The 23,633-nt window shown below is 37.2% G+C and overlaps 1 protein-coding gene across 2 annotated transcripts in view; it reads left to right on the forward strand.

Moving 5' to 3' along the window:
• The window catches only part of LOC139127300 (nicastrin-like), a 222,620-nt gene extending 199,166 nt beyond the window's left edge, over window positions 1-23,454 (forward strand). The window contains exons 1-16 of one of the 2 annotated variants that reach the window (XM_070693219.1): window positions 3,201-3,351; window positions 4,088-4,186; window positions 4,656-4,779; window positions 5,705-5,829; window positions 6,667-6,812; window positions 8,598-8,742; window positions 9,296-9,402; window positions 10,070-10,231; window positions 11,263-11,481; window positions 12,696-12,865; window positions 13,495-13,582; window positions 14,604-14,696; window positions 16,340-16,421; window positions 17,559-17,710; window positions 19,137-19,336; window positions 20,812-23,454. In XM_070693219.1, coding sequence (XP_070549320.1) covers window positions 3,288-3,351; window positions 4,088-4,186; window positions 4,656-4,779; window positions 5,705-5,829; window positions 6,667-6,812; window positions 8,598-8,742; window positions 9,296-9,402; window positions 10,070-10,231; window positions 11,263-11,481; window positions 12,696-12,865; window positions 13,495-13,582; window positions 14,604-14,696; window positions 16,340-16,421; window positions 17,559-17,710; window positions 19,137-19,232 — 1,872 coding nt within the window. In that variant the 5' untranslated portion in view covers window positions 3,201-3,287 and the 3' untranslated portion in view covers window positions 19,233-19,336; window positions 20,812-23,454. Of the gene's footprint in view, window positions 1-3,200; window positions 3,352-4,087; window positions 4,187-4,655; window positions 4,780-5,704; window positions 5,830-6,666; window positions 6,813-8,597; window positions 8,743-9,295; window positions 9,403-10,069; window positions 10,232-11,262; window positions 11,482-12,695; window positions 12,866-13,494; window positions 13,583-14,603; window positions 14,697-16,339; window positions 16,422-17,558; window positions 17,711-19,136; window positions 19,337-20,811 lie in introns of those variants that run through there. The other variant, XM_070693220.1, reaches the window with a different exon arrangement.
• Window positions 23,455-23,633: the final 179 nt, after the last annotated feature.

Consider the following 23,633-nt stretch of genomic DNA (forward strand, 5'->3'; position numbering starts at 1 on the left):
AAGGGTTCAGAATAGGTGAGGAAAACTTAAAAGATAGGAGAAGATGTGTCAGACACAAAATATTGTGGTTGGAGCTGTGTTGAGAAACTCTCCATTCCCACATGACAGGTGTGTGACTCCCAAAGGTCTAAATTACAAGTGATAGAACAAAATTCAAATGTAATAATTGAAAGGGGTTTAGAATAGGTGAGGAAAGCTTAAAAGATAGGAGAAGATGTGTCAGACACAAAATATGTGGTTGGGTCTGTGTTGAGAAACTCTCCATTCCCACGTGACAGGTGTGTGACTCCCAAAGGTCTAAATTACAAGTGATACCAGAAAATGAAAATGTTATAATTAAAATGCGTTCAGAATAGGTGAGGAAAACTTAAAAGATAGGAGAAGATGTGTCAGACACACAATATTGTGGTTGGGTCTGTGTTGAGAAACTCTCCATTCCCACGTGACAGGTGTGTGACTCCCAAAGGTCTAAATTACAAGTGATACCAGAAAATGAAAATGTTATAATTAAAATGGGTTCAGAATAGGTGAGGAAAACTTAAAAGATAGGAGAAGATGTGTCAGACACAAAATATTGTGGTTGGGTCTGTGTTGAGAAACTCTCCATTCCCACGTGACAGGTGTGTGACTCCCAAAGGTCTAAATTACAAGTGATACCAGAAAATGAAAATGTTATAATTAAAATGCGTTCAGAATAGGTGAGGAAAACTTAAAAGATAGGAGAAGATGTGTCAGACACAAAATATTGTGGTTGGGTCTGTGTTGAGAAACTCTCCATTCCCACATGACAGGTGTGTGACTCCCAAAGGTCTAAATTACAAGTGATACCAGAAAATAAAATTGTAATAATTAAAAAGGGTTCAGAATAGGTGAGGAAAACTTAAAAGATAGGAGAAGATGTGTCAGACACAAAAGATTGTGGTTGGAGCTGTGTTGAGAAACTCTCCATTCCCACATGACAGGTGTGTGACTCCCAAAGGTCTAAATTACAAGTGATAGAACAAAATTCAAGTGCAATAATAAAAAAGGGTTTAGAATAGGTCAGGAAAACTTAAAAGATAGGAGAAGATGAGTCACACACACAATATTGTGGTTGGAGCTGTGTTGAGAAACTCTCCATTCCCACATGACAGGTGTGTGACTCCCAAAGGTCTAAATTACAAGTGATAAAACAAAATTCAAGTGCAATAATAAAAAAGGGTTTAAAATAGGTCAGGAAAACTTAAAAGATATTAAGATGTGTCAGACACAAAATATTGTGGTTGGAGCTGTGTTGAGAAACTCTCCATTCCCACATGACAGGTGTGTGACTCCCAAAGGTCTAAATTACAAGTGATAAAACAAAATTCAAATGTAATAATTGAAAGGGGTTTAGAATAGGTGAGGAAAGCTTAAAAGATAGGAGAAGATGTGTCAGACACAAAATATGTGGTTGGAGCTGTGTTGAGAAACTCTCCATTCCCACGTGACAGGTGTGTGACTCCCAAAGGTCTAAATTACAAGTGATACCAGAAAATGAAAATGTTATAATTAAAATGGGTTCAGAATAGGTGAGGAAAACTTAAAAGATAGGAGAAGATGTGTCAGACACACAATATTGTGGTTGGGTCTGTGTTGAGAAACTCTCCATTCCCACGTGACAGGTGTGTGACTCCCAAAGGTCTAAATTACAAGTGATACCAGAAAATAAAATTGTAATAATTAAAAAGGGTTCAGAATAGGTGAGGAAAACTTAAAAGATAGAAGAAGATGTGTCAGACACAAAATATTGTGATTGGAGCTGTGTTGAGAAACTCTCCATTCCCACATGACAGGTGTGTGACTCCCAAAGGTCTAAATTACAAGTGATAGAACAAAATTCAAGTGCAATAATAAAAAAGGGTTTAGAATAGGTCAGGAAAACTTAAAAGATAGGAAAGATGTGTCAGACACAAAATATTGTGGTTGGAGCTGTGTTGAGAAACTCTCCATTCCAACGTGACAGGTGTGGACTCCAAAGGTCTAAATTACAAGTAATAAAACAAATTCAAATGTAATAAATTAAAGGGGTTGAGAATAGATGAGGAAAACTTAAAAGATATGAGAAGATGTGTAAGACATAAAATATTGTTGTCGGAGCTGTGTTGAAAAAACTCTTCATTCCCATGTGACATGTGTGTCATGACTCTGAATGCTCTAAATGTCAATCAATACAACATAATTCCTATATTAATGCTCAAATTGTTTCAGAATAGGTCAATAAGAAAGAAAATTGAGGGAAACATAGATAAGTTACACAATTATGGTTGTTGGGGATGTGTTGACAGACTCTCAATTCCTACGTGACAGGTGTGTGACTCTGAATGCTCTAAATGCAAATCAATACAACAAGATTCCCATGTCAATGCTCAAAATGATTCAGAATATGTCACCAGGAAAGAAAATAAAGATCAACATTTATAGATAATTCCATGCTAGCGGTTGAAGATGTGTTGAGAGACTTTTCATTCCCATGTGACAGGTGTGCAACTCCAGATTTTCTAAATGTCAATGGATATCATAAAATGTCAATGTCAATGCTCAAATACAATATGTCACCAAGGAATAACATGAAGGAAAACATTGATAAGCAAAACCATTATTATGAATAGAGATATGTTGCGAGTCTCTACATTTCCACGTAAAATGAATGAGATATGGATAAGTCATAGTCATAGTGCTGCAACAGTTGTTGCGTCTCATTCCCTTCTGTTACAAGTCTATCACAAATGACAAAAAAATGATACTCACTTTGTGCTCATGCACTTGTCTATAATGTGGTGGTTTCAATCGGGTTCGAACTCACAACGTATGGTACCCTGTCACGTAGCGGAGAAGACTGTACAGTTGTATGCAGTATAGATATATGTACGAACAGCAATAGTTATTTGAGGGAAGCACTTGCGCAAAAGCCTGGCCTATGACCTTTGATCTCATATTCCGTGACTAAACGTGAGCATTCCCACATGACACATTCCATTTCCCAGGTGACAGGCTCCCTGTCGCGCGCACTACCCCTATCGGCCTTGGTGTCTTGACGCCAAATGAGCCTATTTCCGGTTTAGGCGTTGGGCTTACAGCAATGCATTATAGGATATCTTCCAGGGCGGCGTGGAAGAGGTCGTTCAGTGGGAAGACCCACACAAGTTACAGCGCCTCCACTGTTGACTGTCTTTGTGACGTAAGAACCCACCCATCAAAAAGACTAGCAACTTAGGGGTCCCTTCTATGACGAGGAAAACCGGAAGAGGAAGAATCAATCTCCCATCATGGCGACTTTCAGTATACATGTCGTACAATTCGCCGTGTTCGTCTTTTTAGCCGTTGTCATAGGTAAGCCACTGTTTGAATCTAGTCGATTTTGGGAATATATTAGATTGCAGCGTCATTGCCCGGCGCGAGAGCCACTTCTTTCAAAAGGGAGTCCCTCTCTTTCGCTTTCCATCGTCTTTTGTTTTGTTCCACTGTTCCTGCCAAGTTTATTACTGCCCGAACGAACCTCGCCGGTTTTACGCTGTTTTAATCTGTGTGTAACTATTTAAAATGCGTTTCGCTGCCCATAATACTCGTCTATGTTATTTGTCTGTAATCAGCCTTGATTATTTACCCATGCCGACATCTCCTTGTCCCCTCTACCGCATTTCCCCGTATGCGACGTGTGAACAATCAGAACATGGAAGAAATGTATGCTAACTCAATGGCACCGTGACAGAACGCATAGTGTGAGTCACACAATCAGTGGCTTTTCTCTGTTTTCCCAGTAATCATGGTGTAACTTTACGACAGCTATAAATTGGCTGTGATCCAGTCATTGAGGTGGTACACCTCCTTGACCAAACACAGACAGTAGAAGCGGGAAGATCATGTCGTAAACATTTTGGTCAAAACCTTTATTAGTTGCTATTGTAACTATGTCAGACATTCGCATTCGTAGACTACTCTTCATATGATAGAATTACACAGTGGTTTGTAACATTGAACAGCCTCTATGAAAACAAAGAGAAAAAATGACCAAAAATTAAAGTTACCTCTGTACTGCTACTGATACATTTAATATGTTTAATTTCAGCTGAAGGAAGAAAAACACAAGATATGATTTATGTGAATATCAAAAGTTTTCAACCGTGTATACGAAGACTGAATGCAACCCATCAGATAGGATGTACTAGTAAGTCACTCAAACCATGATGGTAAAAAAACAGAGTATGAACTGGAATTATGCAACTTAATATGCAAATTCTGACTATGTTTTTGTTACTTTTTTATAGAAAGTGAGTACTTTTGTTCGCTTTGTTCCTAAAAGTATTCTAAAATTCAAAGTACAGTATTAACATATTAAGCACCATGCACTGTGGAAAACATACAACGCACTTGTTGACCAAAATTCGGTCTTCATTCATGTTGAATCATTACGTATTTGCTGTGTTTCCACTTTGAAGTTACACGCTGGATAAAGATATCAAAACATACAACATTGAGATTTTTCTTTTGATAATTTCAAGCAAATGACACTACAGTAGCACCTGCAACGTCATTGATGTACAGGGAGTAAACCATGTGGAATACATGTACAGTCATCTCAAAACCATGATGTACTTGACTTGTAAACTCACTTGACTTTCTGTCTTGCAATTCAGGTGCCATCAAAGGGAACAATGGAGTTGTCCATTACATCAATAACACACAGTCTCTACAATGGCTCATCAAAACGGGACCACATGAACCGTATATTCCTCTGATAACTGCGGACATGTTCACAGCGTAAGTACATGTAGTCATTATGACTATGTCTGTTTTCATTTTCTTCAGGAGAGCTGTCATCGTCTGTACAGTCACATGATTATAGAAATCGATCTGTGTAACCAATGTACCAGTATAGGGATTTCAGGAGTTAAAGGCATGGTTCAGGCATCAGATTGTCTTGCCAGGAAATTTACTTTACTAGATTATAATTTCATTGAAAAACAAAAGGCTATGACACCTTCATAATCCTCTTACAGACTAGAACAAACTCGATCCCTGGGATCTTTTCCCCAACCTTTAAACTGTACATTATATTCTGAGACCTTGGATTGATGTTGCGTTGAATAATGAATATTCCAAATGGTTTAAATATTACCATTTTCTTCTTAATTCACGATAAGTACTGAAAGTATCAGGTTCATCACGTTTTGAGTTAGGTTGACTTGTAAATGTAATACCAATAGAGTTCCTACATGTATCGCAGTCATCCATAAATTTTTTACTTTCATCAAAATACACTACTGCACAATGTAGCCAAGCACTGACGATGACTTTGGAGTGAATTTTTCTTTCAGGTTTGAATTAATGCACTGCATAGTCAAATACATGTACAGCACTTCTGCATCACCTATGATTTACCCAACAAAGTTTTCCCGTATATGCAGGGGTTGAAGTAAATCAATTTTGAAATGTGTGATGGCCCAAGGACCAACAGAAAATCCTGAGATATCCTGCAACTTATTCTGTTGTCAATTCTCAGTAAACTTATTGAATAATCCAATGTCTGTTTGACCGCCGACATAAAAAACTAATGAGGTCATTGGTGAAAAATTGGTGTTCCTTGATCTGATAACACTGGATTTACTCACCACTGATGTGAATAAACAAGCAAAACTCATCTGTCTACCGAACTGAATCACAAATATTTTCATTTCCTACACAGTGAAAATTTAAAAGCCTTAATGAATTCTGGTAAAATCAGTGGTGTTATGGTGATACACACAGAAGACAGTGACCCACCAAGTTCTGGATTCTCACCAGAGCATACATGTCCTAATGACAACTTTGGTAAGTCTGCAGATCTACCCTATAAGATTATCAGCAGAGTGTACACGTCCCAATGATAGCTTAGCTTTCGTAGTGCACTACCCTATTGAGTTAGTATTTTCCTTCAAAAATGAAATTTGGAAGTTTCAACTATGACGTGCTCAAGAAGAGTTTTTAATTATAATCTGCTACAACCAAGTCTGTGCCAGTTTTTTACATTCACGATTTATTGAATTTACAGCTTCAGGTTTATTTCCTGGATTATGAAATTGAAAATAACTTCCCTTCCTTGTGATAACTCAGATGAAAAATCCCCCATTCAGTTTTCACAAAAAATGCAAAATTGTAACTTAATTATCAGCGCACAACACGCAAGTTCTAAGCCAGCAAGATTACACACGTTGCAATAATTTCTAGGATAATAGTCTCAACATGAGCAATGTATGCACTGCTTACCATTTTGTTTCAGCTTACGACTTCACTGTTTAGCACACTCATGTTTACGGCGCACGATGTATATTTGGATAACACAGATATGCTTACTCAATAAACTGACTGCAGTGCATAAACTTGAAAACAGATACATAGTTTGATTAGACAATCACTGTAAAGCTTGATTTCTGCTTTTCAACTGCAATCACATCAAAAATGAATCACACAACATAGCTTAGCGGGACAGTTTAATCAAACACACGCTGAAAAACTTGCAATCACATAAAAGCTTAATCACCATTGAACCAGAAAAACATCTTACTCGATAATGAAAACCCTTTGTACATGTAGATGTGTAAAAATACTAGGCAGAGACATAAGATATCAATGCTCTATACAATATTGATATATGATTTTTTTTTTCAGGTTTATACACGGAGAATAAACACCCAGATTATTCCCATTGTAAGAAGACCGAGTGGAATCCATTAGGATCAGGATTATCCTTTGAAGATTATGATTTTCCAATCTTTGTCATGACTAATCAGTCTGAGGTTAACAATCTGATTGAAGTGAGTAGTCACAATTATTGTAACACTCTGACGTGAAGTGAGTAGTCACAATTATTGTAACACTCTGACGTGAAGTGAGTGGTCACAATTATTGTAACACTGTGACGTGAAGTGAGTGGTCACAATTATTGTAACACTGTGACGTGAAGTGAGTGGTCACAATTATTGTAACACTCTGACGTGAAGTGAGTAGTCACAATTATTGTAACACTCTGACGTGAAGTGAGTGGTCACAATTATTGTAACACTGTGACGTGAAGTGAGTGGTCACAATTATTGTAACACTCTGACGTGAAGTGAGTAGTCACAATTATTGTAACACTCTGACGTGAAGTGAGTAGTCACAATTATTGTAACACTCTGATGTCAAGTGACTTGTCACAATTATTGTAACACTCTGACGTGAAGTGAGTGGTCACAATTATTGTACCGGTAACATTCTGACGTGAAGTGAGTGGTCACAATTATTGTAACACTCTGATGTCAAGTGACTTGTCACAATTATTGTAACACTCTGACGTGAAGTGAGTGGTCACAATTATTGTAACATTCTGACGTGAAGTGAGTGGTCACAATTATTGTAACACTCTGATGTGAACTGATCACCAAATATAGTTTTGGAATTTCACTGCAAATGACAATGTACTAAGAGTGATATCATGTGAATTATTTGATGTCAGATGAATTTGAATGAATCAACTGATCTCTGTACGAAAATAGGCCCCATCAACCACTTCGCCATATTAGGACAGCAAAAAATTATTCTGTAATCTGTGTATATTGACTGGCCATGAAGTTAACAGCATATGTTTATTGCCCTTGCATCTGGCAGTTATCCCAAAAAAGTCTTTTTCATGAGGCTAAGGGAAACAGAGTGTTTGGCAACATTCAGACCCCAGGGTAAAAACATATGGTATTTTCCCAATAGTGCTAGTTAAATATTTATGTTCAATCACGTCCGATCCAGTTTTCTCAAGGAAAAACCAAAGAGTTACTCTACTCTTATTCATCTCAATTACAGACAACACAGCCATTATTCTTCATAAGTTAGACTTTCAAACTTAGTCAGTAGTTGCTCCAAACAGTTATATGGCTAACAGTTCGGAAACTGTTGACTAATATTTTTCAGACTGCTAATCAGTAAGTTGCTGTGTGCATGTGTGCAGTGCCAAAATGATGCATTCCACGTCACTGTAAACTCACGAATCAGAACAGAGAGTTTTGACGAGGTGTTATGTAATTAATATTCAAACCTTGGCCATAATTTCTGCCAAGATTTATGAATCTACAGTTACCGGGGATTTTCATGTTAGTGATGGTGTATACAAACAGCCATTTACTGGTTAACAGTGTTGGAACTACTACCTGACCAGGTAACAGTAAGTTGTCCAAGACATTACTTGGTCAGGTAACACTTGCCAAGTGGGTCACAGTGCTGGAAATATACCGGGCAACAGTCGGATAACTTAATACCCTCTCATGGATAAATTTAAAAGCACCGTCTATACAGTACAGTGCTGTTTGGATAACTTACAGTCACCCAGGGCAACAAATGCATGGTGTCACACCCATGGCCACTCAATAAGCATACACTGGTAACCAAAACAAGTCCCCGGTTCATCAGTGACTGCACAATTTATCTGGTGTAGCAGTCATGAGTGTCCTAGCCAAAACAGAAAGAAGGCTCCATCATGCACTGTTTGTTGTCAGTCTGGGTTGTAGTACAACCATCATCTTATTAAAACTGTTATCACCATCACTTTCCATGCGTATGATCTGTTGCAGTGTTACAAAGACAGAAATGAACCGGTACAGGAAATGGCCAGGAGGTATCCGCTGTGTGCCGTACAGATGACAGACAGAATGGATGGAGCTAAAGACACTGTGACCTGTATGAGAAGAAGTTCTATCACAAACAATCTAGAAGCATGTAGGTCACACCAAAATACCCAAGACTCTTTCAAATCCATCTCACCTCTCTCATGTTCTCATACAGGTGTCAAACAGAACTACTCAGAACAACAAGGTTTTACCATATTATGCAAGTGTGAAAAGTAGAAATCATTTCTCCTCAGGTAACAAGTTTAACCCTCTGAGCGCCAAAGTCAATTTTTGTTGCCTTTATAAAGTATAATCCAGACAATTTTTTCAGGTTCGAACATTTTGTCATGATTTCCCCGTAAATTTTGACAAAAAAGTTTAGTATATAATAAGTACTGTCCACTGTTCAAAATTAAAAAAAAAATGGCCGAAAAATTCAACAAAATTTGTAAAATGTGTCAAAATGTGTTGGGTGAGAAAAATTACAGCACTCAAAGGGTTAATCCACTGATTTCATCGCAGCATGTTGCCCTGTGTGGTGCAACAACCTCCACAAGTTGCCACTTGTAAAATAGTGCTTGAATAACCAGCAGTTTTCGTTTTGGATTATCATATACATTATTTACATGTTTCTTATGTGCATTGTCGTTTATTTTGTACAGTTGTGTACTGTGATCCACTTGGTGACTACAACGTGTTTGGATGTCTTCAACCAACCAACAAATCTAAACCACTAGAAAGTGACTCTGTCATTGTTGCAGCAGCCAAGGTACAGTCTATGTTGCATATTCCACATCCAAGAATTTTGCTTTGCATTCATGCTAGAATTTTGCAAATTTATTTATTTATTTATTTTTTATTTATTTATTTATTTATTTAGAGAGAGAGAGAGAGAGAGAGAGAGAGAGAGAGCGAGAGAGATTCTGTAGACTGTGTATCTATTTCTGTACAATAACTAATAGTAGCGTGTAATATACAGACACTTAAGATATAGCATTATTTATCTCTGTATGTGAACAGCATTCTACCAACAACTTATTTACGTGATCTGTCGACATGTAGCTGTATGTAAAAGAGATATTATTGATTTGCTCATGAAAACATTGATCTCAGTCATGTTACATTTGTACAGTCTTGGTTGCTCTGGTAACACAGTGACACCATACTGTATGACAGAAATACAATTTCATCGGTCTTCAATTGCTCTCGATATTGCTCTAAAATATACAAGCTGTTCAAAGTTTCTTGAAGTGTCAATGTTTATTTCAAAATATTGCGAGTTAGTAGTCAAGGCTAGTTCTATAGAAAGTTGAGAGATCAGAAAATTGACTGGACGTTCTTGTCCGTCTGTATCTCTACAATTGTTTCTCCTAAATCATGGCTAAACATCTCCTTCTCAACATCCTAACCATTGAATAACATTTCTTTTTTTACAGTTGGACAGTAATTCTATGTTTTACAGTGTACAACCAGTGCCTGGTGCAGAAAATGATGCCACAGGCTATGTAACTCTACTCTCAGCCATTGAGGCATTGGGCAGGCTACCTGAAGACACCAAGCAAGCCATGAAAAATATTATGTTTACTTTCTTGAATGGGGTAGGTGTTAGTGTTCTGTTAGGTCTATGGGCAAGCCATAACAAATGTTATTCTTGCTTTTTTCAGTGAGGTAGGTTTTAGTGTTCTGTTTGGTCTATAAACCTTTCCTATCACACTGATATCATTGTCAGGCCGATTTCAGGGTTTTTAAATATTTTTTCCACTACCACTGAGGGCGCTGTTCCCTTTAGACTGGGTGTCAGTGTTCAGTGAGTTTTCTGCTTGGTTGTGTTGCCATTATTTGATTTGGTCAGTAATTATAAGTGCAGCATGGTATGTCCCATATAACCCAATGTAACAGACTTTCAAAGCTACAGAGGTAAGGCATGCCACATTTTTTCTTCAAGCCATTGAGGGCGCTGTTTTCAAGCTCAAATATGCCCTTGCAGAGAATGAAATTTCATGTCATCTCCTGTGCAAGATAATGATATTAGGATTTCACATAAACTCTGCAACTGGCAGTACCTGGAGACAGAGAGTCAGCCACAATTGAATTAATAAGTTCAGTGTTTCTGTCACTACTGAATGAACCAAGCACTGGAAATCTTTAGAGAGAGTACAATAATATGTTTAACCTTTTGAGTTTAGTAACTTTTCCCACCAAAATTTTATTGCAACATTTTACCAATTTTTATGAATTTTTTGTAATCTTTTTGACAATTTTGGCCCAAATGGACGTCACATTTCCTTGGCTAAAGTTTTTTATCAAAATTTTGGCAAAAAATTTGATAAAAATCCTGACTGGGGTATACATGTATTTATAGAGGGGACAAAAATGGACTTTGGCGCTCAAAGGGTTGATGAGGTAAATGCAATGTTACTGCATACAGAAATAAGTTCAAGTGTTAAATCTTAAAAGCAGGCACGACACTGAAACACTCCACTTCACCATAACAATCCTACAGACTCAGGGTCAGCAGGTAGGGAAGTTGTTTCGGCCATTTTGGTAAATTACAAATTTTAATAAAAAAACAACTTGGAATTGCAAAGTTTTAATCACTGTAATTGTGTTCAATTTCTTCACTTTTTAGGAATCATGGGATTACATCGGGTCATCCAGGATGGTGTATGACATGGAGAGAGGTGAATTCCCGAGTAAGTTGGACTCCGGAAAGGAACAGCCAGCCATGATGAATCTGTCTCACATCTCACACTTTGTTGAACTGCGACAGTTGGGCTTAATGAATGCAAGTCAACTCTGGGTGCACGGTGACCCTGTCAGCCAAAAGATTCCAAGTGTCAAGTCAAAGGTGAGAGTTCAAAGTTTTAATTTATGCAAAATCAACTCTGGGGGTATGCAGTGATTCTGTCACTCTGTAGTGTAGATATCCCATGATTCATTATGATTTCTACCATTTAGAGTCAAGTGCGGTCTGGCATATCCTTATGTCTTTCAGCATGTCATATATTTTATCATGTAGGCGTGAAAAGTTATGAGGATTGTAACCTTCGATGAGAAAGTCATAGAGAGTTATTGGTTAGCATGCTACAGATTACTGTAAGTCAGCATTGCAGCCAGAACCCGCCCTTACGACAATGTCCCCGAAATGGAACCCGTTGTCCTGCATTCTCGCACACTGCGGGGGTCACCTCAGGCACACTCATGAGTCAACTGTTTTTGGTGAAGTCTGCCAGTAATATCTGTTACTGGTGATGACCTTGGTCTTGCATGATTATTTTGAGGCTAATATGTACATACTTAAGAAACTGTGATTATAAGTAATAAAACGCTGCACTTGGTTGTAATCTGACTGAGCTCTGATTGGAGGCAGGTACAGTATACTGTTACAGTTGCCTGAAGTGTCCCCATAGCTTGAATTTTGTTTTGTGAAACTAATTTATATTAAATTAATATAAACTTTGATCGATAACTGATGCATGACTTCCCCAAAATGTGCAAAATGTCCCCCAAGAATAAACGGTAGGGGACATAGTGTCCTCCCAGTTTAAAATTCTGGGCTGCACACTGTGGAAGTTATAATGGTATAGGTGTCATGTCAAACTTGGCAGGTCTAAGTTCTTCTGCAGGAATTGGAGTTTATCACACATGTTTGTACTGAGGTACAAGAGGAAAATAATTTAAAATTCACGAACATTGTTTCTGTCAGTAGAGATAACTTGACTTTATTTGAAAAAAAAAAAAAGAAACTGTTTGTTATAACTGTAAACAAGTTACAGTACTCTTCTGAAAGTCAATGATTGAAATATTCAAAATTTCAGTGTTCATAACAGAATATATGTATTGTAATGTTTGTACATGCACTTTATATCTGAATCATAATTTGTTTCATTTTGTGTCAAGTCCAGACATTCACGGAAAACAAAAGACCAAAAATGAAAAAAAAAAATCTTGCAGAAGTTGCTTGATAATTGACATATAGCAATGCAGCTGATTCCTAAAGATGTGAGACTTCCTTCATTTCTTAAAGTTACAGCGTACTCTTCATTACGTCTCCCTTCACAGGTTGGTCACATGATGGATGTCTTGAGTACGGCCGGTGGTCACTTTGGTCTTGATGTCCAGAGGGCATCGGACGATCAGCCTCTACCACCGGCATCTTTCCAGAGATTCCTGAGGAAGGCAAACATTAGTGGAGTTGTTGTTACAGATCATGGCAAAGAGTTTGCAAACAGGTGAGTTATGATATTTCAGTAGAAAGATGGCGAAACAAACGTACTTTATAAATGATAAAGATATTGGTTGTGGCTTGTACTTCTCATAGATTATTGACAATAGCGCCGTCCGTGGTTTCAGGGTTGTAATGAAAGATAGCTGCACACATGGGTGCGACATCAGATGCTGTCAGGGATTCAAGCAGTTCTATATTACAACTGCTTGAAACTCTGACAAATTTTATTGTTGCATGCATGGCTGTTGTTGCAGCTTGGAGTCTGAGCCAAGAATTAGCGTAATGTTTTGTATGTATGTTTTATTTTCGTTGTTCTTATGGAAAATGCAGACAAATATTTGTTTTTGCATATTCATGACAGAAAAATGACATCATATGCAAATAGCGCTATTATTCTGTAAATGTGCAATAAATGACAGCAGATATGAACATATATCACATCTGTAGTCACCAGAAATTATCTTAAATAAAGTTTGTGTGTAAGACCGTTTCATGGGTACTTTAAAGCAAAACACTTTACATATGATAAAGGACAAGTAATGATATCAAAACAGAGAAACAGTCTAATGCTACAAGCTAAGATTTCATTCTGGTTCAATAGAAAAATGTTCATGATTTTTCTCTTTTCTAAAGGTTTTACCAGAGTAGATTTGACTTGCCGAAAATGATTCAAGCTGATTACAGCAATGCAACAGAAGACTATATTTCACCGCTTGCTGAGGTATGTCATCATGGTATTACAGGATTAACCCTTTGAGTGATGATTTTTCCCTCCAAAATTTTATGTCCACTTTTCACCAAGTTTTTGAACTTTTCCGTAATTTTTTGATAATTTTGGCTGAAATTGATACCACTTCTCGGGAGTTGCAGTTTCTGATCAAAATTTTGGGAAAAATCCAAAAAAATTACCTGGATTTGAAAAAAAAATGACCGAGTTTTATTTTTATGCAATGAACATTAATTGACTTTGGCACTCAATTAGAATGTAACTGAAAATTAATCTAGAGCTTTCTTATGGAGTGAAACCAGTGTTTTTTGAGATGGTTACATTGTTCCATGTACATGTGGAATGCAAAGATATTTCCTCAGGCTGTATCTTCAGTGATGTGTTCCTGTATTTTCTTAGTACGACAGGCGTAACATTTAACTGCTTTATCATTTGACTGCATTTTGAAAACGAAAACATTTTCTAAAATTTTCTTAATCTTCTCCCTTAAATTTGTTAAAATACAAAGAACTGTGGATTGCAGGACATCTCGTTGATGTGGTGTCTTGTACATAGACACAATGTGCATTTTACCCATCATGCATTTATCTGACACAAACAACAGAAAGTCTCATTAATGAGATGCCATCTCAATTACAGAGCCAGAAACTGTAAAGTTTGATGATTTTTTCACAATGTTTAGTTTGTATGTCAATGAAATTATTTTGTTGTGCTCCCCAAAGCATGCTGAGATACACAGGATTCATATAGTCAGTAACAATAACATTGCCTTTTTAATGTATGTACACTGTGTTGACAAGCCAAATATTTGGTATTTCAACATGCTTTGGCAAGTAGACAACAACTTGCCCCTGACTACAAACATGATAATGAAAAAAAGTCATTAAATGTTAGAGATAGCGGTTGTTTAGGTAATTAGGTATACAACATAAGGACGATAACCACAGACTTGAAAAAGTCTTTCATTTTGAATTGTATCAACAAAATTCATCATAATTGTAACTTTCTTTCGCAGCAATTGAACAATGTGAGTTCAGCTCTTGCGCAAACACTGTACAAACTTGCGCATCCAAATGGTTCAGACGTGCTGAATGCCAATATCAATATTGTGAGTATATGACCTTTAATATTTCACTCTCACTTGTCATATGGTATGTAACAAGAAATGCTGATGTTCAGACTTGCAATGGGTGATAACCAAAACCAAATGAAACTTGATAGCGGTATTTTGAACTGCCAGTCCATAAGTAGTGTTTCATGTGGGCTGTGGGACTCCCATAGTATGGCAAACCACACCCTGTCTGTCAAACACTGAAGGGGGAGGGGGTGGGATTAGTCTTGCAATAGGATGACACCCAATCACACCATGTCCTGATTACCATATAACACACATGCTGGTGTCTATTAACCACCATGCAGCAACTTCACAAATATATTCTATTACATTATGGCTTTGTCAATCCCGTGTATCTCAGCATGCTTTGGGGAGTACAACAAAAAAATTTCATTGAATTTTGTGATGTCATGCCCCAGACTATTACTGACAGTACATCCGATTATCCAGTATTGTGGCCCCATGTGTTTTCTATATCGACAAATTCTTAGGCACTGCCAAACTATAAAATAATAGCAATAATGTATCCCTGTAAGCCAACCAAACTTTGCGTAACATAATGTATTCGGCCTTGCCTCGTACATTATGTCATGCAAAGTTTGCTTTTGTTCATTATAGGCCATGATAGGTACTTTATTGCTTAAATTTGTCTTGTCTGAAACCATTTGGTGAATTTCTTGATTTTTTTCCCTTTCCTGAAATGCTGTCCAAACAGATTGATCTATCCCAATGAAAGATAATGTGTTGAATATTTTTCAACATGTTTCATAAAATTTCTTGAGGATAAATATAATATGATTTCAGAAAACCTTTCTTATTATGAGCAGCTACCAGTAGCAGATTCATTTGCCTTGTGTATTTTCAATGGAAGGTCCAAACAGGTCACCGTGAAACTAAGAAAGGTCACCATGAAAGAATTTCTGTGAAAGCCAGAGATTGTTAAACCTCCCTCAATAATTCTGAATCCATCACTTGAAAATTCTGGCAAGGGACACACTGGCTTTGGTGGCCTTGATGAAACACTACATACTTGTGTAGACTTTTTTCATGAACTTTTGTGCTGTAGTGGCAAAGTGTAACATCAGTGGATGTCATCATGTTGAGTGGTTCTGTTGTTTTTATAAAACGTTAAAGATGGTGGTCCCTACCCTTTTTAGTCCTGTACGTGTTACTTTGATGATCTTTTTTTCACAGTTTTTGTTTTGTATGTCAATTGCAAGTTCTTGTTCTACTCCATAAAGCATGTTACAACACATACCCTAGTACTGTTTAGCTCACCATTACGGTGTGAATACATGTAAAGTGCTGTGTTCTTGTTTACTGGGAATTCTAGTCAAGACCCTAGTACACCTGTCGTTAATAACAAGGCAGTCTCTCCATGGACAATCTAAGTTGATGAACTGAATACAGTGTATCCTAACATGCCTCGGGGAGTGAAACAAGAAACTGCATTTCAAATTGTGAAAAAATCATCAAAATTTAAAGCTGATAGTTCGTAAGTTGTCCAGTGGTAAACACCAATTTTCAACAGAAATTGTAATCCTCATCTTAGAAAGAAGAACCAGTTAGGTTAGGTAGATTGCGTCTTCTTCCAATCACACTTAATGGTTATCTTTCTGTATCAATTCCATTCACAGACCAATCAGATGCTGTACTGTTTCCTTTACAAACCTGACTGCACTCTCTTCAGGACTGTAACGGCCAAAGATTACAAACTCTGTGAGTACCAGTACACCTTGTCAAGTTTTCTTCTCACCCTGCTCACCATTTACCCCCCCCCCACCCCTTATTTCCCTTTACCCTGTGGTCCAGAGTTGCTAAAGTACAACTTACTGTTCAGAGTTTTACCTCAGACTGAGAGGTTCAGTTGTTTATGGGTCGTTGCCAATCCCTACCCAAGCTGTGACTGAAGGTGCAGTGTTGAGTATCCATTCTCCAACAAAATTTTGTTGGAACCAATCATTTTGCACAGTGAGGCTGTGGACATAATAATAGGGCAAGCAGACCACCTCATGGTTCTATAGTGATCTATGACACTCTTGTTATTTTTTACCAGACTAAATTACTTGTTCAATTAGAATCAACTGCATCTTCATGTTGTTGGCAGTATTTCATTTCTTTGAGTTCACATCTGTAACCCACAATGCATTACTGTTTTTGGTTGCCGTTGGCAGAGATCCATACACGACTGAACCTTCCAACTACATGTAGGTTGTACCAGTATGCTGTCATGCACACCCAGATAATCGTTATGAATATGATTTGCATAAATGAATACATTAATTTGTGAAACTCAGTGGTAGCTGGTAATAGACTACTAAATGTTTCAGAATGTTCCTGGGTTGTGTCACTTTATCGTAGTTAAGTTACTATGTGCCTCCAAAGTGAAAGACTTAAACTTTTGCTCAAATTTTCCTCAATCAAACTTTCAACCATTCTCTTACCAAAACATAAAAATCAGCGATCACATTGCAAAGTTTGGCACTAGAGAAACGAATTACAAACATTTACTGATATTTCAAATGCAAAATGGCCACCATCCCCGTGTTAAATCTATGATTAAAAATAAAAAGTTTGATTTTTGAAAAAACTAAGAGGGTGAAAATTGTTCTCACTCCAAGATCTTTAAAATGTTCCACCAAAAGTGGTAGAATAGAGGGTCTGAATATCTGTTGCTGAGGGTCTTTCTACTTTAACTCGGAAGTATATCAACAGTGTTTAGTGTGATCCAAATTGATGCTATGAAATTTCAAAGTATTCTCTTTTGCATGAGAAAATTTGACATAGTGTACATTTTGAGTTTTTTCTCGTGTTCTGCAATAATAACTGAAGATGTGATGTTGTATTTTTTCGCAGCCAAGACTCCCATTCCAAAATATGTAGGTGTGTTCAAAGAGTCTACCCGTAGTCAACACACCACCATTGTTGAACATCTGATGGCGTACTTTCTTGGCAAGGAACTGGAAGACGTTGCGGAAGATGATTGCAAAAACCAAGACAATGATAAGGTGAGCGATTGGCAATGAGGAAGAATAACTTCATGTTTGCAACACAGGCTGTGTTTTTATCATTTTTGTCTGTGTTTGTCTGTGTATAGGCAGTGAATGGTTGTCAGACCAGCCCACCAGTCACTTTACGCTTGTTTTAGAGGTTAAATGTGGCAAGGGTATGTGGTACTAGACAGAAGACCTCTGGGGAAAATTAGCATATTTGGCGGGAAATAATCACTGAGGAAAGCTACCAAATACCAGAGGGCAGCTTATGTAACCCCTTTATGACAAAGGACGGTGAAAGTTAAGAGTTGCTGTAGTTGTGAGAGACACAGAATAAATTGTTCAAGGGCCTATGTTTAACGATATGTAAGAATACGTCTTTGATGCATGTGTGAACAGTCTACAAGTCACTGATGCACTAAATGTTCACCGACAAAGTTGTTCTATACATGGAAGAACTTTGTTCTATCTCTGTGTCTATGCTTGCACATTCTTTCTGTGTGTGGCTTCATTGAGGTATTCATGTGCAGATACATACATGTAACATGTACTGGAGGCTGCAAGCCACAATATTATATATTATAGCCCAAACATGGGACTATGTGCCGGAGGGTAGGTGACCATTTGCCCGACGTAAGGAGGGCAAATGGTCTCCTGCCCCGAGGGTACATAGTCCCATGTTTGGGCTATAATGTTTTTATTACATGCCTCTCTTACACAATTTTCACTCAAAATATTTAGGTTTATTGGCAAATGATGAACAAATGCTTTATTTCCATCTTAGACGATAATCCGTTAAAAATCGAACGATTTTCAACATCGAATGGCGCAATGATATATTTAAACTACTGTTATGCGGTTTATCAATTTCTTTCTGCAAAATTTTCCAAAAACCGGATTTCCTATGCAAAACATGAAATTTCAACATTTTTACATCAAAAAATTGTCAAGTTGAAAATAGTTCCGGTTCACTTTCAGTCCAATGATGACTATGCGGCCCGCGACGTCATCGACGAGTTACCATTGAATCCTATGGAGCACGCGACGTTCGATATACGAGGCATGTAATAATGTTTTTCGTGGAATATCAAAACACCAGTGGTTTACAGATGATGGGCAGAGGACTTTTCGTTCAAACCACAGCCAATCAAATGCCTAGATTTAAGCTTTAGTCTATTATTTATAGTCTAGGGCCCCAGTCATCTTCTTCAGAACATAACTTAACGCATAGCCAATCAGCTTATTTCTCTCTGTACAAAATATCCTGCAAATGCTGGTTAAGTATTTTGTTGCTGTCACTTTTGACTAAATGTGCGATTTAGACATGCCTGGGCATATGCTATTGGCATTTGACATATGTAAACTAGTTGCTGGATGAGAACCCAGAACTGTTTGAGGGCAGATTTTATCCCATATCACTCAACTTATTTGTTTTTCACAGATCTACAAGTACGAGGTAATTGGCGGAGTCAACGGAAACGGTACCTGTCTCAGAAGTTTTTCCTACTACACTCCGGCAGAGTCTCGGCTTTCCTGAATGATGACTGGGATTCCACGGAATACTCCACTTGGACTGAGAGCCGGTGGAGTAAAACGGCATTCTCTGCCAGGGCTTTCTACATCGCCAGCACGGCTCAACAGGTAATCTCGAGGTTGTTTTGGTGTTTTTATTGCATTAGAATTCTGTTTGTTCCCCAAATGGTGTTTTCCCAATATAATAAACTCCGATAGTACCATTTCAAGGGCCAGTAGCTGTAACGTTTGTTGAATTTTTTTGCAGTTTTGTTTTGTATTTTAGTTGCAAGTTCATTCTCTACTCCACAAAGCATTTTTTAACACAAACATAGCGTGTATACATGAAAATTGCACCGTTATTGTTTACACTTGAATTCCAGTTCAAACCAGAATTCACTTGTCAACAATAACAATGCAGTTTACACATGTACAGGCTGAATTGCCAAGCTGAATACTGTGTATCTCAACATGGATTTGGGGAGTAGAACAAGGAATTCTAGTTGACATGAAAAAATAGCGAAAAATTACACATCAAAGGGTAAAGCTACTTACCCTTTAACAGAATGATTCATCCAACTTCTCCCAGATGCCAATTCATTTGTCTGTTCTAAAGAAATTCAGAGAACCCAGACCTGGAAGTACAGGATTTATCCACACTTTTAAGGTGATAGACTGACGAAATAATCAACCTTTATACAACTAGATCCTTGGCATGATTAGATTGTTTGCAGTAGGGTGGAGTCAGGGTGAATGACTCAAGTTCAAGTGCAAAGTCACATGACAAGTTGAGTCAGCATGGTCCTAAGTATGTGTGACATGACAGTCAACACAAAGATGTTAAAGATTTTATGTTACAGTGTAAAAACATAATGATAACATTTATTTATGCACAGCTGATATTCATAGCAGAAAATGTGATCAAAAATGCTGGTTGGAAAGACGTGACTGAGTAAAGTAAATAATGATAACTTCAGATGATTTTTTTCAGAATTTTTATTTTGTGTGTCAATTGCAAGTTCTTGTTCTACTCCAAAATGAATGTTGAGATATCCTGTATTTAGCTTGTCAACATAGCGTCTATATTTGTAAAATGCACAGTTATTGTTTACATTTGAATTCTAGTCCAGACCAGAATTCACTTGTCAACAAAAACAATGTACACATGTACAGACTGAGTTGACAAACTGAATACTGTGTATCTCAACATGCTTTGCGGAGTAGAACAAGAAATTATGGTTGACATTATAAACGAAAATAGCAAAAAAAAAAATTATTAATAGTTAGCATTACTGGCCCATAATCATTTGAAATAAAAAAAATTTGCGTAATCTCGTGATGACCTTGAGTGCTATAAATTTCTGACTCCATATTAGTACTTGCTGTATACAGATAATGACAGAAAATGTTGATGAGATCCTGTAGGCACTCAAAATGTGTTGTGTTTATACATGAAGGATACAAGGGTTCAGCACTAGCACTGACTGAATCCTGTACCTTTCTCTTCTGTCTAGTTCATATCACTCCAATACAGGCTTGTTGCAATTTAGTTATCCAAAACGGATGAATTTTGTTAAGAATTTCTCTCTTTTTTCTCATTTCAGACGGTGCTTCTATCCACAGGCGTTATCATCCTTCTACTGTCATTGGTCATAGTGTACTTCATCAACAAGAGATCGGACATTCTATTTTCACAAGATGGTGACCCATATTGAATGTAAACACCTTTATTACAGGGACAATAGCTGTAATTTTGGACAGAATTTTCGTGATTTTTGTCCAACAAAACAGATAAATCTTCTTATTGTCCTTCTTTACGTGTGTTGAAATGTATAGTATCGGTCTTTCAAAGAAAATCTATTGTAATGTGTAATTTTATTCTTGACGGGTTGATCCTAGTTCAGACTAAAATTCAGTTGTCAACAATAACACTGGGTATTACATATATACAGTGTGTACAACTTGTAATACAGAGCATTTCAGCATGCTAGAGAAGAACAAGAAGTTTTGTTTTATGGATAGAACGACAAAAACGCTAGAAAATATGTCAAAAATTACGGCTAACGGAGCTTTATTTACATGCAGACTACCAGTGGTGAAGCAATCTGTGATTTTGCACAGTTGTCGTCAACACCAACTTTTTCCACATACTCCCATGAAATCTGCCCTCAAGTTTGCATTTTTTTGGTTGTTTTGTAAAATGAACTTTAAAATGAGTTCTAGTCAGAGTCACTGTATCATTTTTGTCCAGTATAGTGTAAATTATTTTCTTTGAAATATATTTGTAAAAATGGATGAGACATTACGTTGACAGTTTCTTGAAAACACTTCTGGAAGATTTTTATTCTTGTGAAGATTATTGGATGCACAAAAGGCTACTTAGCAACAAGAGGTATTGTAAATGCAACGTGTATTTGATAAAATTAGATCAATTCTGTAGTGATGTAGTGCTCATAAAATTTCTAGAAAGAGAGAGAAACAGAGTTATGCGTGAGCAATACTTAGTTAGTTTCTGATTTTATACAAAATTATCATTTCTTGTCATAACAGTAGACAACCTAATAGACTGTTTCTCATATCAGTATTGTGATGTATCATTTCACTGTATTCAGAGTGAATTTTCTTGAAATGCACAGTCATGAAGCTGTAGGGGAAAATTTCTTTTCTTCTGTGTTCAGGTTATATTTGTTTATCTGCATTTCTGTCAATACCACTGTTTTGAGTCAGGCACCAGCTCAAGAAAACCAGCAAACATTTTAAAAAACCTTTAAAACCTTCTTGACTTTGCGCAGCATCAAAGAAGGTTGTATGTGATTTGTAGCTTGTCATTACTTACAGCAGCTTAGGGAGTCTCAAATCAGGATTACTTTTTTGAGTGACTGACTGGTTGCGTGGAAATGAATGTTATTAGAAACAACAAATGCCAGCCAACCAATTGGCTGACAGCTTACGACACGCTGCACATTAGCCCAACAGTTTTCTAAGTCCATTCTCTTTATTGAAAATAATGGGTATGAACCAAAGAGGCGTGATTTGAAGAGTCTTGCAGATCATGTTTGAAAAATAACAATGTAAAGGTGCTTAATTGTTCCTTGAAAACGCCCAAACTAGTATGTATATACACACACTCTACTAGTACTAATGTCTCCAGCAGTCTCAATAACTAATGTTCGCTGAAGGAAAGAATCGTAATATATACACAGTTGCTTTGCCATTGGATTGGCTTTTATACTTTTAAGAATTTATACTTTTAAGAATTTAGAAGTGTGAGAGTACTTGTTATATATGGCCAAGCTCTGTGTGTTACCAGACCTTCTTTCAGTTTGTACATGTACATAATTATTTGACCATCATTTGTGTACATGGTTCAGAGAGTGCATTGCAGAATCAAGGCACCACCTATTGTTACAAGTCAGGGATACGCCACTGTTTACTAACGCTCTATTTCTATTTCACATGTCAGTTTCTGTTGAAGTTTCCACTACTGGCTAGTTCCCCAACAGGCAGGTAGCCAAGTATCTATAATGTTTCGTACATGTAGTTTATCTAATCAGAATGAAATGTCGGACAGTATTTTTATCATGGTGCATGAAATTTAGCAAGGCATGTTTGTACAACTTTCATGTTGTGTAGCATGTCATTTTTATCGGCCATCCCATCCTTATGTGCAGTCCGTGCTTTTTAACCCTTTTATCGCCGTGGTTTGGACCAATTACATTGCTTTCAAAGTTGGACCTCTTTATTGGGATATGGGGGTGAACATTTAAACAGTGTGACTTGATCACAACAAGCTGATGATGGAAATTCGAAATTTTTATTTCACTCAGTGGAGTATTTTTTCATAGTTGCAGACTTTGTAGTGACACTAATTCCCCTCTCGCTGGTTAAATGACACAACTACACAAATAATAAATCTGAAAATACTCATCAACATAACTCTCTGTGTTGCACAGAAAATTATCATCAGCGTTAACAAGTCCAATGGGGAACATATCAGTCGTTGTTATCTGTCCACCCCCATACCAAGTGTGTGAGGGTCCAACTTCCCAAGATAGCAATGGTTTAAACCATTCACCTGTGATTTGTATGTTCAAATGAACTCTCTTTGAGGTTTCCACAAATGAATTTGTGGTTCTTGAGATACTTGTCTATATTTGAAATTGTTAAAGCATTTGATATTTGTCAACTGCTACATCAGGTGAATGTACTTTTGACCAATGTGTACAATAAAATCACAAGTACAAAAATATTGACTTATCCTGTCGATTTTTGGCCCAGTTTGAGCCAAACTGTTATCGCTAAGTAACCAGGAAAGAATGGGAATTGAGATTGTGTTCACTACTATTACGATTGAGGACTCTACATTGATAGGGATGTCTCTATTTTTGATCTGTATGTTCACTCAGTAATCTTTGGCGTGTCTTAT

The sequence above is a fragment of the Ptychodera flava genome, unplaced genomic scaffold (assembly GCF_041260155.1).
Source record: "Ptychodera flava strain L36383 unplaced genomic scaffold, AS_Pfla_20210202 Scaffold_30__1_contigs__length_3116999_pilon, whole genome shotgun sequence".
In the NCBI taxonomy this organism is placed as follows: domain Eukaryota; kingdom Metazoa; phylum Hemichordata; class Enteropneusta; family Ptychoderidae; genus Ptychodera; species Ptychodera flava.